Genomic DNA, 19,904 nt, shown 5'->3' with positions numbered 1-19,904 from the left:
TTCCCTGCTTTCTCCAGGGTGTCCTTTTATTGCTTTTTCTCCTTTTACTTGGCCCAAGTTCAGTCTGCAAAGCCATTTTCTCCCTCATGTGGGACTGCATAACTCTGTAATCATAAAACCTCCTAGCCCCAACTGTGATTAAATGTGAGTTAATGGATAAAGATGCTTGTTAGTTTTTGGACACTAGATAAAATCTGTAACAGACCTAAAGTCCCAAAGTAAACTACTCAACTCCTTGTTTGCCTGGAACTGATGCCCCGGACACCACAATCTATAGAACAATCTGCAAATGTCTGCTGACCATCAGTACGTGACAGTCGACCACTAACCTTTGTCCCCTTTTCTTTAATTCTATATGTTAACTTCCTCCTCAACCCCCTATAAAAACAGCCTCGGACTCTGAGCCAGCTGCCTCTCTAAGCTATTTTGCTTTGGGAGTGCCATCTGGCCAGACTAATAAAGGTCTGTTTTACTTTCCAACTTGTCAATGTTGTGCCCAGATTACAAAGTCCCAAAGACCACCAGGAGGCCCTTTCCGATGTAAGCACACGAGGGTCATTTATTCAAGCTTAAGCAGGGACTCTCAATTGTCACCGACACAGAGGATCAAGATTGAGAGCCCCGAGTTCCAAATTAGCAGGGTTTTTATTGAGATTACAGCAAGCTTCAGTCATTAGCAGCCATATGATTGGTTAACATTTAACAAGTATGAAGTGTAGAATTTTGATTGGCTAGGCTCATTGGGGGTTGAAGGGGATTACGTATAGGTTTTTACAAGAAAAATGGGGACAAAGGTTAGTGGTCTACTGTCATGTACTGATGGTCAGCAGACATCCTGACTCATGGTCATGACCACCTTGTGTGGACAGTCAGCACATGGACAGATTGTCCTATAGATAGTGGGCCCGGGACACTTGTTTCTAGGGCACACAGATGACTGAGTCATGAGCTTAGGAATCCCGAGTTACAGATCATGTCTTTTGTCCCAGATTAAGCACATTTAATCATTAATTTGAAAGAACAAAGGAGACTGCTCCATTTTGGACAAAATGGAGTCATTCTGGTCTCACATTAGCAAAATGGAGTCACTTTTGGTCTCACATCAAGTGTGTTCCTTCCCGGGTGTTCTTTGCTGCAGCCAGCTCCAGTCAGCTCCTCGGAGCATTTGGCAAGGCCCTCGGTCTCACACTCACTCTTCACTTTTACTTTCTTGAATAAACTTGTCCACTGCTTTTTGCTCATTTTGTTCAATTCTTCATTTGAGATGAAAAGAACCTGGACATTAACTCCAAAGAGCAACCCAAAACCTGGTATGTTTAGTTGGCACACCACTTTTAGAAGGTGGAAATGATATCAGGAGAAGAGCTGCAATTCCTAAACCTGTTAGATATCTGAAGTTTGAGTTTGTATTCTCTAAAATTGAAGAATGAATTCTAGGAACAGTAGAAGTTAAGAGTAGGAAAAATTTATTGAAAGATAGCTTCTGTCTAAGAGAGAAGTGGGACCAGAAAATGGGTTGTCCACTCACACAACTTCTCAACTTCTCAAAGGTGTTTTTTGTTTTTTTGGTTTTTTTGGTACCGAGGATCGAACTTGGGTCCTTGAGCCTGTGCAGCAGGTGGCAAAACCACTGAGCTAAATCCCCGGCCCTCTCAGAGTTGTTTTATGGGACAAAGCCACAAGGTGAGGCAGGTTCAAGGTGGGACAAAACTTTAGTCAACTAGTAAGATTACAAGTACAGTGGCTTAGGTGATATTGATCCAATGAGAAATCACAAGGTGAACAAAACTATGAACAACCAACAAGATTATGAAAAGTATGGTTACTTAGGTAATGATTAAATGGGGATCCAATGGGGAAACAAGTCATGTAGCAAGTGTACAAGGAATGAGCAAGGATTTTCAGTGGTAAGGGGTGAGTCAGGGATCTTTCTTGGAAGATTTTGGTCCCCCAGCCAGGTGATGGACACCTATTTAGAATATCAATCACTGCAATTCATGCAATGCAGGTGTGGTAGTGTGGTAGTTTTTCTTCTTTTATAATGCTGACTTTCAGTGAATGTGTCTGGATTGTCCTCCACTGTCCTCCATCATGGTTCCTTTAGGGCTGGCCCTAACTGCCTACAAAATATCTAATTAACTTACCTATCTACAATACTACCTGATAATCTGAGTGCTCAGAGAAATAAGGCACAATACAGTTGGGAAAGGGGGATCTTTCCTGTGATTGGCCAGAGTCTGTGGAATTTGATGATTCTGTCTTATCTAGCGGGCAGGAGAAGATGACCCACCCATAGTGAGGCAATGGTCTAGTCCTATGGGAAATCCCAAAAGAGAGGTCTATTCATAGGTGAAAGAGGATATTTGCAAATAAAAGGAAATGGGCAGACCTATTTGCAGCTGCAAGGGGGTCGGCCAGGCCTGCTGTTTTGGGAGAAAGAAAAATAAATAAACTAGACTGTGTCCTGAAGTTGCAGTTTTTTCTTCAAAGTACAAATTTTAAAATCTTGATTGCCTTGTCTTCTTTTACCTGTTATTGGTGGTGTGTTTCTAAAAAGTGGCTCGCCAGCTAAACATTACCAAGTTTTGGATTGCTTTCCTGTCCTTCTGGAGTTGGCTTCCAGGTTCTTCTGGCCTCAAAGAATTGAACAAAATTAGCAAAAAGCAGTGGCAAAGTTATTCAAGAGAGCAAAAATGAAGAATGGGAGAGAAACTGGCTCTGCAGAGCAAGCTTGGACCAAGTAAATAGAAAAAGAGGGTAAGCAAAGATAAAAGTACATGCTGCATTTGGGAAAACATAGCATGGGATACCATAGAAAGTTACAGTAGCAAAGCCTTCATGGTGTTAATGTGTCCTTTTATGCTGTCTAAATCTGGAGGAAACCTTTGAGAACTTCTACATCCAGGTCCTGAGAGGTGGTGCTGGGATCCTGTGCATCAGGCTGATGTCAGGTTTAGCCCATCCTATTGAAAACTTGCTGGAATTCTCTTGAGTTTCTCACAGCAGGATGTCTCCTCTCCTTGAGAGTCCTGGTTCCCTAATGTGCTGGGGCCCTATGTTGGGTGCCAATTATTGTTGGAAATGAGCCCCAGACTCAAATTGTCAGTGCTGGAAAGAATGCACTCAGATAGCAAGCAAAAGGACTCCACAAAGCAAAGTTTGAATTTATTTCTGTAGAAGGGCCTGAGTGCACTCGGACCCGAGGTAACAGCCACACCAAGCGGGCAGCAAGTGGGGGTGGTGGTGGTGGTGGTGGTTTTTAAGCTCTAATGCATGGGAAGCAGCTATCCTTTAGGTTTATTGGCTGAATTCAAAGGCTTACAATCTATTGAGGTTGGCTAGTTTTTTCATTTTTCCAGTACCAGGGATCCAACTCAGGACCTTGTACTTGCCAGGCAGGTGCGGAGCCACTGAGCTATATCCTGGCCCTAAGGTTGGCTAGTTTAAGTGTCAGGAGGGGAGGATCTGAAGGATTACTGAGAGGGAGGAGGCACTGGATGGGAGAGGGAGTGGGGAACAGAAAGTCCCTGGATATTGATAAGCTATCTTTGGCCTGTAGCTATGTTCCCAAAGTTAATTTCAGTGTGAGGGGTGGGGCCACCTATGATGGACTAGAGTCTAAAATGGAGGCACTCCTGTTTATCTCTTTTGTTGGAAAAGACAGGGCCACAGTTTCTCATAATTGCAGTACTGTTAGTGACAGGCAAAAGGTAGAAACCACTTCAACTAACTGACAAATAGAAAAACAAACTGGTCAATCCAGAAAATAGAATATGATCAGGCTACAAAAGGGAAAGAAGGGCCAGAGATTTAGCTCAGTGGTTCTCCCGCCTGCCCCGCCTGCCTCACAAGTGCAAGGATCCCCGGTACCAAAACAAAACAAAACAAAAAAGGGAAAGAAGTACTGATACAGGTGGAAAGTAGGTGAACCTTGAAAATGTTTTTCAAATATATAGAATGTCAGGTAAAAGGGCCGAAAACCAAGACCAGAGCAGGCCACAACAAGCCTTTATTAGGGGAATAGATCTGCCGGGCTGTCTCTGAACAAAGGAGAGACAAAAGCAATATGGCTGGGGCAGGGAGAGTCTTTTATAGAGACTGGGGTGGGGTTTGTAGGGGCTGAGGCGGGGTTGACTGAGGTAGTGACTAGGGAATGGAGGAGCCGGTGATGTCACTAGGCGGTAGGAGGTGAGCGAGTATTAGGTTACTCTCTTAGGTGGGAACAGGGGCATGCTGGGAAGAAGGGTTTGTTCTTTGGTGGGAGCAACCATCTTGGCATGACGTCACACAGGGGAGGGGCAAGGCACCATAGGAAGAGGGCAGCTACGCTACATAATAGCTGCTGAGGTGGTGGGAGACCTATCATAGAAGACATCACGGAAGACCTCACGCTGTGTCATAAGATTCCCATGAACACCAGAATGAGGAAATGAGGGACAGAAACAGATGAGTGGTTTCCAGAGGCTACAGAGAAAAGGTGCGGTGTTGTGTCAGGTTTTATGCACCACTGTTCCGCTGGGACATGCAGCTCCCAGGGTCGTAAATGGCACCAGTAAGGGATTAAGGAGGCAGAGTTTAAAATAAAGGAAGATGGTTTATTTGGAGAAGGGTGGAAAGGGGTGGGGATGTAGCTCAGTGGCACCATGCCTGCCTCACAAGCACAAAGTCCTAACTAAGTTTGATCCCCAGTACCAGGAAAAAAAAAAGAAAGAAATGGAAAAAGGTGGAAAAAAAGATAGAGAGCTACTCTGGAAAGGTGAGTAGCCCCAAGCCCTAGTCCCTGGCTATTTTTTTTTTAAACAGGGACTTGCTATGTAGTTCAGACTCTCTTCTTGCTTGCTGGGCTACGTGCTTGTCACTCAGGCTGGCTTCAAACTCTAAGTAATCGTTCTACCTCACCCTCTCAAGTGCTGAGATTACAGGTAAGCAACACCACACTGGCCCTGGGTCCTTTTATTTAGGGCTAGTGATTCTTCCCATCCCCCTTGTGAACACCTGGAAGTTTTCACAATCTGATTGGCTTTCTGGTTGTCTTTGACCCTAACCTGGGCACCTCTGTCTGCATTTTTTCTGGACGTTTGATTCCTTCCTGCCCCTTTGTGATGGATAAGTGGGGGCAGTTTTATAGAAAGGCAGTTTAGAGTTAATGATTAAGTAAAGGGAATGTGTGTATCTGGTGTAGTAACGCAGTGTCACCAAAGGGAGGATATATGTATACATGTATAGTTGTGTGTCTTTTATATTTTAAATAAGAGGCCTTACAGGACTGCTCCTTATCTCCTTTGCATTTTATCAGAGGGGAGTGAGGGGGCTGGTTACCCAGGTCTTTTATGTTTCTGGCTTTCTCTGTGCTTTGTTAACTTTTTCTGATGAATTCTTATGGTAATTGTGTTACCTGGTGCCTTTCTGGTTCTGGTTTCTCCTTTTCTACCTTTGTCTTTCTAATTGCTCTAACTGTAGTCCTAGAGTAGAGGCAAAAGCTGCCTTTAGTAAGATTCCTTATTAAGGAATGTTGTTGGCTCCTCCTGGGCTGGCCCTAACTGCCTAGAAGATATCTAATTAGCTTACCAATCTGCAATGCTATCACATCCATCCAAGTGTGCTTCTCCTAAGGATGAATAGCAGTGATTGATACTCTAAATAGGTATTAATCACTTGGGTCTGGGACCAAGATCTTACCCAACCCTTCCAGAAAAGATCCCTGACCGAAAATCCTTGAAAACTGGCTACATGACTTGCTTCCCTACTGGATCGCCCTCTAATCAGTATCACCTAAGCAACTATACTTGTTGTAATCTTATTGGTTGATCATACTTTTGTCTATCTGGTGATTTCTCATTGGATCAATATTACCTAAGGGGGCCAGGGATTTAGCGCAGTGGTTTTGCCACCTGCTGCACAAGCACAAGGACTCGAGTTCGATCCCTGGTACAAAAAAAAATTATCTAAGGGACTGTACTTGCAACCTTACTAGTTGACTATAGTTTTGCCCACCTTGAACCCACCTCATCTTGTGGCTTTGTCCCATAAAACACCTTTGAGAGGGCCAGGGATTTAGCTCAGTGGTTCCACCACCTGCCTCGGAAGCACAAGGACCTGAGTTTGATATCTGGTACAAAAAAAAAGAATGTACAAGCACAAGGTCCTGAGTTTGATCCCCAGTGCCGAAAAAAAAAAATACCTTTGAGAAGCAGGATTGGCGTGTAAACCACTTTCTGGTCCCCTTCTGTATCTCTTAGAAACTATCTTTCTCTCAATAAAATTTTCTTATTTTTAAATTTTTTAAAAATTTTGCAGTACCGGGGATTGAACTCAGGACCTTGCACTTGTGAGCCAGGCATGGCACCACTGAGCTAAATCCCTGGCCCTTCAATAAAATTTTCCTACTCTCTTGTTCCTAGAATTCATTTTTCAATTTTAGAGAACATGAACTTGAGTTTCAGATATCTAGCAGGTTTGGGAGTTACATCTCTTCCCCCTATATCAAGTGCCACGATTGTGTAACGGCAGACAGGGAGATACCAAAAGGCACCCAAGACTTAGTGTGAGACTAAAGCGACTCCATTTTGCTAAAATGCACCATTCCCCTAGTCTCTCACAAATTAATGGTTAAAATGTGCATGCTCTGGGACGAAAGACACAATCTGTACCAAAGCAAAGTTCCTAAGTTAATTACTCAGCCATCTGTTTGCCTAGGAAAAGAACGTTCCGGGCCCCCTATCCATAGAACAATCTGTAGATGTGCTGTCAGTATGTAATGGTCATGACTATTAGTCAGTGTGTCTGCTGACCATCAGTACGTGACAGTCGACCACTAACCTTTGTCCCTCATTTCCCTCGTAAAACCTACATGTAACCGCCCCTCAACCCCCCCCATGAACCTAGCCAATCAGAAATGTACACTTCATGCTTGCTAAATGTTAACCAATCATGTAACTGCTAAGTGAAAAATCTCCAAACCTTGCTGTAACCTCTATAAAAACCCCGCTAATTTGAAATTCGGGGCTCCCAATTCTGATCCGCTGCATCGGTGACGGTTTAGAGTCCCTGCTTGAGCTTGAATAAACGACCCTTGTGCGTTTGCATTGGAATCGGCTCCTTGGTGGTCTTTGGGGACTTCGCGATCTGGGCACAACATTAGAAAGCCTCCATTACTTCATTGGGATAGTTCCTCAAAGAATCAGGCAGCTGTTTTTTGTCCTTCTACAGTTTAAATAGTGTTTGCAAGCAGTAACTAAGTACAGAAGCAGAGCAAGCAGTTGATTGGTTACATATGATATCATTATTACTGATTGGTCTATAGCAAGCTCAAACTGAGGTTAGAAAACATTAGTTCAGGGTAAGGTTGGCTAGATAAGGGAGACACATATTTGGAATATGCATCAGTTCAGGGCAGGGTCTGCCAAGAAGAAATAGATAAGGGAGACATGTACTTGGAGTGGGCATCAGTTCAGGGCAGGGTCTACCAAGGAGGAATTTGCTTGGGCTGAAAAAATGAAACAGCTTATGGCCACCATTATCCTGGACTGGTGTCCCACCTGTCTGTCAGCTGTTTTATTTTTCTGTCTCAATTGGAACAGAGTTATGGAGTGTCATTGAATCCTACTGTCGTGGGCAGAGGGTCTCTGCTATCCCTGGCCTGACTCTCCCAAGATGAAGAAAGTTGTGGAAGAATCAGATAAGAGATCAAAAGAGTAAAAGCAAAGTTTATACTTTAATATAGCAAGCATGTAAGAGTAGAGCTGCCTTCTCTCAGAGAGACAGGCAGGAGTGTCCGAAATGGAGCCACCGTTGATGGTGGGCTCAAATTGTTAACTTTATAGTAGTCAGGAACCTATCCTGTCTCTGGGCTGAGGGCGCCCTTGCTTGATTGGTTGATTGGCTTGTTACTAAGGAGGATGGGGAAAGGCCTTTGGGGAGCTTTCACATTCTAGGGTTCGGTTCCTTTTTTTTCTTTAATTTCTGCAAAATAAGCTTTGCAGGGTACAGTGTTCAGAGGAAGTTCAACCACAAGCTGTCAGTTTTTGCAGGTAGTTAGGCCTGTTCAACTGTTTGTCAAAACTCCTTAGAGTGGGGGGTGTCCCTCATTTTTCCTACCTATGGGTTTCTATCCCTGCACTACTGAGGACATGGCAGGTGTCAGGCTTGACCTAGTTATGGAATGGTTAATAAATATGCTCTTTAATTCCAAGCTACAGTTTGACAAGATACAAAAAACGCAACAGGGCCAGAGATTTAGCTCAGTGACACTGTGCCTGCTTCACAAGTGCAACGTCCTGAGTTTGATCCCTGGTACTGGGAAAAAACCCCACAACCAAACAAGCGGCCAATGAAGGTGCTATCTCCACTCCGCAGAACACAGGATGGGATGTTGCCAAAGTAGAGATAACTGACAGCCCCCCCATTGGACCCCCGGCCAAACAGACCTGCTACCCACATCCACAGGAGCAGAGATAAGAAGCCAGCAGCCTCTCTTCACCCCCCTGTTTATCACCCAGGCCCATCACCCACGGGACTCTAAATTTTCCACCATCCCCCGCCTAAAATGCCTCATATCAACCACGAGCACCCTCCTCTCAGTGCCAATGGCCTTCTCGCCCTTGACCCATCTGCACCCAGATGGCAATAAACTCATTGCATGTTGCTTAGGCTTTGCCTGCCTCAGTGGTCTCAATCATAACTCTGTCCAACCTTACAGTAACAGCTACAAAGTATGGCACCTTTTCAATGCCAAGGCACCTGAAAATATGCACACATCTGCTTTTATCCCTGCATGGACCCTGACCACAAATATTTGCTCTGATCCCTATTTGTGATAGACGTGCCAGACCTCTCTTCCAATGCCCTATGAAGCTTCTTGCCTTTTCTTTGTTCAGTGGTGACAGTTGCCCAGGTAAATAAAGTCTACCTTTTTACTTTCACTAGCTTACCTGACTGGTCTCATCCTCCTCCACCATTTATTACAGCTTGCAATTTTGTGAAGAGCTCACAGGATGTGCCATGGGCTAAATTCCCTGGAGCAGGTGGAGCATTTGCAATCAGGAATAAACACTGCTGCAAGCCCTTCCTCAGCTGCACCCTCCCTTCATCTCCCACCCAAGAACCAGGTTACCAGGGACAGTTTCCTACCCTGGGGCAGCACCTTCTAGACTTGTATGGGCCTGCTTCATGTCTTTTATATAAATGTGACTTCCCAGAAGTTGGTATGAAACACTAATCCAGCCCTGACCTTCATCTGAACTGTAATTTCAAATAAAAGTCGGTGCTAAATTGAATCATATAAACCATGAACACAGTGTCATATTACAGTGAAAGCCATCAGGCTCCCAAACATGCCCTGTTGCAAATGTGTCCCTCTTATTTTGTTGCTGGTGCAGCTGGGGTCACTCAAGGGAGGACACAGGCTGAGCTGCCCCTAGGTCTCCAGGTTCCACCCTCAGGGGGGCAAGGGTGTGCTCGGTGGGAGTGGTCCTGCCTGGTTTAAAGTCCTAATTGCAATTTGAGACTCAGTGATTGCTGCTTTCTCCTCACTCCCCAACAACATACCAACTTATAAATCACCAGGAAACAGGAAGCCAGAAACACATTGCTGTGGAGGTGGCCACCAAGCAGCAGCCCTGCCAGATCCAAGCTGCTCTTCTCTTATCACAAACCACACTGCTCAGGCCTTCTCCATTTCCAAGAGGGGCACCTGCCAACGTAGATGATGCCCAAGGAGGAGCAAGAGGTGACCGTGCTGGGGGGACCCCACCACCCGGCTCCCATGACCTCCACCGTGATCAGCATTCCGAGGGACACCCCTGTGCGTGACCATGTGGTCTGGTCCCTGATCAACACAGTCATCCTGAATGTATGCTGCCTGGGCTTCATAGCCTTCGCCTACTCCATAAAGGTGGGTGTCCTGGGCATGGTGCTCTGGAAGGAGCTGTGAGCCTCCGTCCCAGCTTCCTGGACAGCACCCGGGTGTCTGGGTGTGTGCATGCGTGTGCTTGTGTGTGCGAGACCTGTGAATGCCCTGGGCCGTGTATGGGGTGCATGTCCCCCTGTGCGCATGTGCGTGTGTGCTGAGGCATCTCCCAGGCCAGGCACGGGTGCGATGCCAGGGCATCCTGGGGTCACACTTGGTCCCCGGCCACCCAGAGGAATTCTCCCCGCTGCCCACACCAGCCCCAGGCTGTCTGGGAGCTGCAGAAGGACCCACAGGGCACTTTGCCCCCGGTGGTGAGTGGCCAGCACCCGGGCCTCCTGCACAGTCTGAGTGTGGGGGGGGGTCCCCGACCTGAGTGAGGGCAGGGCAACCCTGGGGCCCCCCGGTCAGCAGCCTGGCTCTCCCCTGACCCAGCACAGGGCCCTCACTCTCTGGTCTCCCCCAGTCCAGGGACAGGAAGATGGTGGGCGACGTGATCGGGGCCCAGAGCTACGCCTCCACCTCCAGGTGGCTGAACATCATTGCCACAGTTGTTACCATCATCCTCACTGTTGTCTTCATCATTGTATACTCTGCGGCCATCGTGACACTCTTCCAACGCTTGTCCCAGTGACAAAGGATTCTCAGGGCTACTAGTCCTGTGATTTCCTCCCTCACAGCTTCTCTGGCCCTGGGCTGGGTCTTGCTCTGTACCCCACACCCTCAGCAGCTGTCCACAATTGGGCTCAATAAAGTGTGTGTTTCCACAGTGCTGTGACGTGTCCTGGGGAGGGAGCATTACTCACCGTCCCCATTTCGGTCCTGAGATGAGCCACCCTTGGTGCAGCGTCTCTTCGAGGAGCAGAGCAGGTCCTCAGGACAGAGGTCTCTGGGTACCTGCTGTGGGGAGGGGCAGCCCACTGGGGTCCTGCTGTGTCCCCTTTCACATTTTCCTGACCCGAGGCAGTGTTGCCAGGACAATTCTGTCCACTCTAGCAGGAATGTGTGCAGCCCTGGACTTGGGGATCCACTGTGGCTTTCATATTCCTGGGGCAAGTCCTGGATCAAGTCCTGGAGCTGGGCTCTGCCTTCCTGGCCCATCCAGCTCTGGCTCTATCCTGGCTCCTGCTTCCTGTGGATTCAACATACAACTCTCCTTGGGTGTGGCTGGTGTGGCTGCCATTGGCTGAGGGAGGTTAGAAACCAAGGTTCACACTTGGTGACTTCTTGTCTTTGGGGCAGACCCTGATGTCTGAATCCTTAGATTCTAGCAGTGCTGGTTTGCCTAGAGAAGGAGCTGTTCTGAGAAGGTTGGGGAGCATTGCTGCTTCTGGCTGGGCTGGGCTGGGTCAGGTGGGGGCCCCACAGACCTGGCAATCTCCAGCTTCTCACACATCCCACTTGCCAAGCACCTCAAGCCAAGGGCTTCACCAGGTGTCCCCTGCTCTGCCTTGGACCTACAAAGTCCCCTGCCCCTTTGGGCCCATGGGTCCTAATTCTGGGGATCTATGGAGAGTGTAGGGTCCCTGAGCTGAAAATGAATGTGCAGGAGGGCAAACTGTCCCTGTATTCCTGGGATATGAGGAGGGAGGTGGCTTGGAGTGTTATGGGTGAGCGAGTTGGAACAATAGACATGCACCACACTCTGAGCCAGAACGGAGTCTGTTTTATTTACAGCCAGAGACTGAGAGGGGGCTAGTGCCCAGAAAGTTCTCTCAGCCCTGAGAAACACTTTGATTTCTCCTTTTAAATCATGCCTTCAGTTGGGGAGGGCTCAAGGGGAGAGCAAGTGGAACTTTACAAAAGCAGAACCATGCCAGGTTAGTGGGGGCAAAGGGAAGTTTCACATACTAGGTGAACTACAAAACATCCTGCAACTGCAGCAAGTTTAGTGCCAAACAGGATGTGGGTTTTGGGTGCTTTGTCCAAGCATAAGCACACAATAGTGGTAAGACTCAAGATGGAGTCAGGTTGGTTAGCACATTTCCAACTCCTCTAAGCATGATGTGAAAGCATTGACTCAATGAGAGCCTCTTGCATGGGCAAGGGATTATAGTAGGATCTCATTTACATCAGTTTAACAGAGGCTATGTGGGGCCAGGGATTTAGCTCAGTGGTTCTGGTGCCTGCCTTGCAAGTATAAGGTCCCGAATTCGATCCCTGGTACCAAAAAAAACAAAACAAAAAACAGAGTCTATGTGCTGTTTTACAAAGTTGATTATCCAATTAAGAATACAGGGGCCCCTGTTCCACCACTCCCAGCCCAGAGGAAGGGGCTTCCAGGCCACTGTTCTACCACTCCCAACTCAGAGGAGGTGAGCTGCATGGGTGTCAATAGTTACCACCCCCCCACCCCCCACCCCCGCAGAAATGAGAAGAAACATAAACAAGTCTCAAAACCAGACTTCCAGATCACCTACAGGAACCCTAAAGGGAAATGAGATGGAACACTCTAATACTAAACCACCTGGACTCCCTGAACTGGCAACAAAAGAGGATCTGGAAAAAATAAAATCAAAAATAATTTCTCAGATAACAGCAGAGATTGTGCCCATAGTGCAAGACATGATTAATAAATATAGAGAGGACACAGATAAAAAAAATAGAGGAGCTGAGGAACATGATGGAATCCCAACATAGGAAACAAATGGAATCCATAAAACAGACACAAACAGATTTCCAGGAGATGAAAACATCTATTGAAGGGCCAGGGATTTAGCTCAGTGATTTCACCACCTGCTGTGCAAGCACAAGGACAAGAGTTCAATTCCCCAGTACAAAAAACCCCTGCCAAAACCCCACAACTCCACTGAAAGTCTACACAGCAGAATGAGCCAATGTGAGGATAGAATTTCAGATATAGAAGATAAGATTGCAATTAATGACCAGGAAAAGAAAAATTGCTTCAAAATTGTAAGGGACCATGAGAAATCAATCCAGCAGCTGCTAGACAATGTAAAGAAGAATAACATAAGACTGATTGGAGTCTAACTAGTGACAGGATCATATGGCTTTCTCTGTTCCTCTGTTAAAATGATTACTTTTGGGGGTGGATCTTCCAATGCTGAACCAACACTGCCATCCCTATAATAAAACCACTTCCTACATACTGCCAGATCTGACTTCTAAGAGTTTGTTTTGTTAAACACATTTCTATCTATGTTCATACTTTTTTCTTCTATTATCTTTATCCAGTTTTAGGATTAGCACAGTGTTGATTTCCTAAAATGAAGGGAGAAGTGTTCCTTCTTTTTTCTGCTTTAATTGTTTGATATAATTTATCAGATAAAATGTTTATGAGCCTGCTGTTGTGATATAGGTAGGTTTTCAAGCTAGGAATATACTTTCTTTAATAGGTGCTATTCAAATTTTATATTTCCTCCAGAGTTAGTTTCATTAGTTGGTCTTCTAAGTTACTTCTTAGAAGCTGTCAAATTTATTTCAAAAAAGATTTTTGTAATATGCTTTCTATATCCTTTTAAATTCTGTAAAATCTGTGGTAATGTCTCATAGATCTTAATATTGTAATTTAAAAAATGTATAACTGATATTGTGTAACAGGAAGAAAAGGTCTAAAAGAGCAGGGGAATTGGGAGGGGTAGGGGAAGGGAAAAAAGGGAAAGGAAAAAAACATGAGAAGAGGAAAAAAATGGAAACAAGGTCTTTGCAAATAGGGAAGGGTGGAAGGGGCGAAGGGAGGGCCAAGGAAGGGGAAAAAAATAAGAACCAAGAGACTCATGTAATGGTACAAGATCCCAATGATGAATGTAACTGTATTTCATACCTAAAATGTACCGATAAAGTTAATGGGGAAAAAAAATCAAATGGCTTTCTGGTAAACAATTAAAATAAAAAAAGACTGATTGGAGTCAAAGAAGAAACAGGAGAGAGTGCAGATGACATAAAAAACTGTTCACAGAAGTAATGGCAGAAAACTTCCCAAGAGGGGAAAAGAACTTGACATACAGATAAATGAGGCATATAGGACTCCAAATAGCCTTAATAAAAAAAAAACCCTACACATAGGCGTATAATTATTAAGATTCCAGAAACCCAACAGAAGAAAAAAGTTCTACAAGTAGTTAGAGAAAAGAAACAAATCACATACAAAGGAAAGCCCATCAGAATCACAGCAGACTTCTCAATGCAAACCCTCAAGGCAAGAAGAGGTTGGACTGACATATTCCAAGCCCTAAAGGAAAATAGCCTCCAACCCAGATTGATGTACCCTAGAAAACTATCTTTCAAAATTGATGGAGAAATAAGATACTTTCATGATAAAGAGCACCTTAGGAACTTCATGAATACCAAACCAGCACTCCAAAAAATTTTAGAAAATATCCTAGGAAAAGACAATGAGGATCACAACACCAGAAAGCACAGCAGAATGAATCTGTTGGGCACAACAAGAAATTAAATGCAAAGAGGGAGAATCCAACAAAAAGAAAAAGTCATGACAATGACAAGTCAATATGTATCAGTTATAACCATCAATGTTAATGGTCTCAATTCACCAATCAAAAGAAATAGACTGGCAGAATGGGTCAAGAAGCAAAATCCAACAATATGCTGCATACAAGAAACACACTTAATTCAAAACGAAACTCATAAATTGAAAGTTAAAGGGTGGAAAACAATACTCCATGAGACAGGAACCCCCCCAAAAAGCAGGAGTAGCTATCCTCTCTGCAGATCAAGTGGATTTCAAACCAACACTGATTAAGAGAGACAAAGAAGGACACTACATCCTTGTAAATGGAACAATCCAACAGGAAGAGATGACAATCATAAATATCTATGCACCAAACACCAGTGCACCCAACTATATAAAACAAATACTACTGAACAGGAAAAGACATATATGTCCTAATACAATAGTAGTGGGGGACCTCAATACCCCACTGTCACAAATAGATAAATCAATTAGACAAAAAATAAGTAATGAAATACTAGAACTCAATCGAACTCTTGAACAAATGAACTTAACAGATGTTTACAGAGTCTTCCACCCCACAAAATCAGAATACACATTCTTTTCAGCTGCACACGGGTCATTCTCCAAAATAGATCCCATACTTGCTCATAGAACATGTGCAAAAGAATTGAAGTTATCCTCTGTATATTTTCAGACCATAGTGCGATGAAATTAGAGATCCATAGCAAAAGAAATGGCAAAAATTTCATAAACATGTGGAAATTGAACAGCACACTTCTGAATAACCAATGGATCACAGAGGAAATTAAAGAAGAAATCAGGCAGTTCCTTCAATTAAATGACAATGACAATACAGCATATTGGAATCTGTGGGACACAATGAAAGCAGTATTATGAGGGAAATTCATAGCAGTGAATACGTATATTAGGAAAACAGAGCAAGCCCAATTAAACAACCTGATGCTGAACCTCAAGCTTCTAGAAAAAGAAGAGCAGGACAAACCCAAAACTCATACAAGGGAGGAAATTATAAAGATCAGAGCAGAAATCAATTCAATGGAAAAAAAATGCAAAAAAAAAAAGAGAAATCAATTCAATGGAGACTAAGAGAATGATACAAAAAAATCAATGAAGCCAAGACTTGGTTCTTCGAAAGAATAAACAAAATTGATAAATCCTTAGCCAACCTTATAAGAAAAAGGAAAGAAAAGGCCCAAATCCATGCAGTTAGGAATGAAAAGGGTGAAATTACAACAGACCCAGCAGAAATCCAGAGGATCATTAATACCTACTTCAGGAACCTATACACCAATAAAATGAAAAACAGAAGAATTGGACAGATTCCTAGAAATGTATGAATTACCAAAGTTGAATGAAGAAGACCTAAAAATTCCAAACAACACAATATCAATCAATGAAATTGAAAACAGAAGTAAAAACTTACCAATTAAGAAAAGCCTGGGTCCTGCTGGCTTCACTGCTGAATTCTACAAGACTTTTAGAGAGGACATACTGCCACTGCTGTTTAAAGTCTTCTATGAAATTGAAAGGGAAGCAGTACCTCCAAATTCATTCCTGAAAGCAAGCATCACCTTGATCCCAAAGCAGAGAAAGACCCAACTGAAAAATAGAACTACAGGCCAATCTCACTAATGAACATAGATGCAAAAATCCTTAATAAGATACTGGCAAATAGAATGCAGAAGATCATCAAGAAGATCATACACCTTGATCAAGTGGGATTCATCCCAGGGATGCAGGGGTGGTTCAACATATGCAAATCAATCAGTGTAATACACTATATCAATAGAGCCAAGGACAAAAAACATATGATTTTTTTCCATAGATGCAGAAAAAGCATTTGACAAAACCCAACACATTTATGATAAAAACCCTACAAAAAATTGGAATAGATGGTCTCTACCTCAATGTGATAAAAGCCATCTATGAAAAATCAACAGCCAATATCATACTAAATGGTCAAAACCTGAAATCCCTCACACTAAAATTAAGAACAAGACAAGGATGTCCACTATCACCACTCCTGTTCAATATAGTTTTGGAAACATTAGCCACAGCAATTAGACAAGAGAAAGAAATAAAAGGAATAAAAATAGGAAATGAAGAAGTCAAATTGTCATTATTTGCAGATGACATGATACTCTATATAGAAGACCCCAAGAACTCCACTAAAAGTCTTCTAGACTCAATAACCAAATTCAGTAGAGTAGCTGGATACAAGGTCAACACACAAAAATCAATAGCTTTCCTCTACACCAATGATAGACTCACTGAGGGAGAAATAGGGCAAACAATTCCTTTCACAATAGCATCCAAAAAACTGAAATACCTAGGAATCATCCTAATGAAAGAAATCAAAGACCTCTTCTCTGAAAACTATGGCACTCTGAAAAGAGAGATTGAAGATGATATCAGAAAATGGACAGACATCCCCTGCTCCTGGGTAGGAAGGATTAATATAGTGAAAATGGCCATACTTCCAAAACTGGTATATAAATTCAATGCAATCCCAATTGAAATCCCAGCAGCATACTTCATGGACCTTGAGAAAATAATCCAAAAATTCATTTGGAACAAGAAGAGACCCAGAATAGCAAAAGCAATTGTAGGCAACACAGACATGGGAGGGGGTATCACAATCCCCAACCTGCAACTCTACTACAAAGCTACTGTGATAAAAACAGCATGGTACCGGCAAAGAAACAGACCTGAGGACCAATGGAACAGATTAGAAGATGCAGAAACAACTCCAGACACACTCAGCCATCTCATCTTTGATAAAGGAGCCAAACACTCTCACTGAAGGAAAGATAACTTCTTTAATAAATGGTGCTGGAAAAATTGGGTTTCAGCTTGTCAAAGATTAAAACTAGACCTATATCTCTCATCATGCACTAAACTAAAATTGAAATGGATTAAAGATCTAAATATTAAAACAGAAATGCTGAATTGGCTGGAACAGAGGTTAGGTAGAACTCTTGAAGACATTGGTGTAGGAAAAGATCCCAGATTGAACTCAGGTCCTTGCATTTGTGAGCCAGGCAGCAGAACCACTGAGCTAAATCCGCAGCCCAAGGAAATGATTTTATGAACAAAACTTCAGTTGCCTGTAAACTAGCACAAACAACAAGTGGGATCTCTTCTTATTAAAAAGGTTCTGCACAGCAAGAGAAACCACCAACAGTGTGAAGAGAGAACCCACAATGTGGGAAAAAATCTTCACCTGCTCTTCCTCAGACAAAGGTCTACTATCTAGAATCTATAAAGAACTTAAAAAGATCAGACCTCCCAAATTTAAAGACCCAATCCAAAAATGGGCATCTGAAATGAATAGACATTTCTCAGACAAAGAAGTAGAAATAACAAGTAAACATATGAAAAAATGTTCAACATCACTGGTCATTCGAGAGATGCAAATGAACACAATGCTGAGATTCCACCTCACTCCAGAAAGAATGGCTGCTATCATGAAATCAACCAATAACAAATGCTGGTGGGGCTGTGGGGAAAGAGGAACCCTGCTCCACTGCTGATGGGCGTGTAGACTGGTGCAACCACTGTGGAAATCAGTATGGAGATACCTCAAAGAACTAGGACTGGAAGTCCCATTTGACCCAGCTATTCCCCTCCTGGGTATCTTCCCCAAAGAATTAAAGGAATCATACCACAGTGATATATGTGCGCCCATGTTCATAGCAGCACAATTTGTAATAGCTAAAACTTGGAAGCAGCCCAAATGCCCATTAACTGGAGACTGGATGAAAAAAATGTGGTTTTATTTTTAAAATGGAATATTATTCAGGCATAAAAAATGAGAAATTAGAGATATTTATAGATAAATAGATGCACATTGAGGCGATACTCTTAAGTGAAATAAATAGGACACACATGTAAATACTGAATAGTTTCACTAGTGTGAGAAACTGAAAGTGTAAATAAGGACTAAAAGGTATAATAGATAATGTGAAATAGGAAGAAAAGGGGCAAAGGGGAAGGGGAAGTGGGAGGGGTAGGGGAAAGGAAAGAAGGGAATGGAATTAATATGAGAAAATGAAAAAATGGAAACAAAGTCTTTAGGGAGCGATGGAGGGGCTGAAGGGAGGACAGGAGAAGTTGGAAAAATAAGAACCCGGAGATATTATGTAAAGGTGCAAATTTCCAATGATGAATGTCATTATATTGTATACCTGAAATGTACCAATAAAGTAATATTTAAAAAAAAGAACACAGGGCCCAAAGCAAGGAAGAAAAACATAAAAACAGATAGAAATTTTGCCAACACTTTTTTGCTTACTGTGTCCAAATTTTGAAACCAAAAACTGACTGAAATCATCTAAAGAGTTACAATTTCAGGGCTGGGGACTTAGCTCAGTGGTTTTGCCGCCTGCTTCAAAAGTGCAAGGTCCTGAGTTTGATCCCCGGTACCAAAAAAAAAAAAAAAGAGTTACAATTTCAGTGATTTGCAATTAATTGCATTGTGGAAGGTTGTTGTTTAACTTGTAAAAATACTTTTCTCTTTTCTTTCTTTTTTTTTTTTGGTACTGGGGATCGAACTAAGGACCTCATACTTGCCAGGCAGGCACTATGCCTCTGAGCTAAATCCCTGGCCCATAAAGATACTTTTTTAATACATATTTTTTAAACATTTCACTAGTTATTGAATTCTACTTTTGCCATCTGAACTGACTTGAATGTCTCAAAACAGGTAAATATTATAAAGTGCATATCTTGATTTCTCATGTAGACAGAAATGTACAGAGAAATTAAATTATTTTAACACACACACAAAGAATACAGGAGCCAATCAAGAGCCAGAAAAAAAGCAGGATGAGGGGACCAGCCAGCCTGGTGATGAGGGTAGTTACCCAAGGGCTCCAACTGAACAGGTTATGATACCATGAGTTTTTACTTTCCCTCTCCTTCTACCATCTATCTAGATTTTCCTTCATCTTTCAAAGAGTATCTTGGATTACACAGACTTGTTGGCATAGAAACAACATGCCTTCCCTAGAGCAGCACATAATACGCCTTGTGACAAGAGCACTAGATCAAGACCCCTTCAGTTTTGGGGGACCACGTCAGCTAGTGACTACTTGGGAGTGCAGAGTCTCAATGGCACATTGCAGGCTTCCTAGGTCACAGTCTACCTGTTCTGCTAAAGTCGAGAGTCCAAGTTCTCCTGTAGCTAATGCAGCAGTTCCAAGTGCCACCGAACCAGCTACCCCCAACCCCAACAAAATTGGAATGACTATGCGGGCTGCTCACTTCTGTCTGTATGGTAGTTCTCGGGGTGCTATGAAATCCTATCCCCACAATCCTCCATACACATATACTTGAGGGAGAACTCCAACCAGGATGCACAGGACCTCAGGTTTAGTATCTCCAGTATATAGTATCTCTAGTATCTCAGGAGTTTTGGCACATCCAGTGAGCCCCAAGGTACAAGCTAGCCAAGTGTCATTAGGGGCAAAATAAGCCTTTGGGGTTTCCAGAGTCAAGGTTTGGCTACACACAGCATGGAAGGGGGACTTACTCATATCC

The 19,904-nt window shown here is 43.3% G+C and overlaps 1 protein-coding gene across 1 annotated transcript; it reads left to right on the top strand.

The window, feature by feature from the left end:
- Positions 1-9,513: 9,513 nt before the first annotated feature.
- Positions 9,514-10,676, top strand: LOC101722444 (interferon-induced transmembrane protein 3). The gene is made up of 2 exons (XM_021264084.2): positions 9,514-9,892; positions 10,374-10,676. The coding sequence occupies exons 1-2, from the start codon at positions 9,704-9,706 to the stop codon at positions 10,539-10,541; spliced, it is 357 nt and encodes a 118-aa protein (XP_021119743.1). The 5' UTR covers positions 9,514-9,703; the 3' UTR covers positions 10,542-10,676.
- The last annotated feature ends 9,228 nt before the right edge of the window (positions 10,677-19,904 follow it).

This window comes from Heterocephalus glaber, unplaced genomic scaffold (assembly GCF_053883595.1).
Source record: "Heterocephalus glaber isolate CG9 unplaced genomic scaffold, H.glaber_assembly_v1.0 deba00001428, whole genome shotgun sequence".
NCBI lineage: Eukaryota > Metazoa > Chordata > Mammalia > Rodentia > Bathyergidae > Heterocephalus > Heterocephalus glaber.
The sequence above is the reverse complement of the archived record's forward strand: the minus strand, read 5'-3'. Positions and strand labels throughout refer to the sequence as shown.

What these genes read in the sequence shown, in the direction of transcription:
- LOC101722444 (XM_021264084.2), top strand. Translation starts at nt 9,704, where the DNA reads ATGATGCCCAAGGAGGAGCAAGAGGTGACCGTGCTGGGGGGACCCCAC. An exon ending in CCTTCGCCTACTCCATAAAG is followed by an intron (nt 9,893 to 10,373) that starts GTGGGTGTCCTG and finishes GGTCTCCCCCAG; the next exon opens with TCCAGGGACAGGAAGATGGT.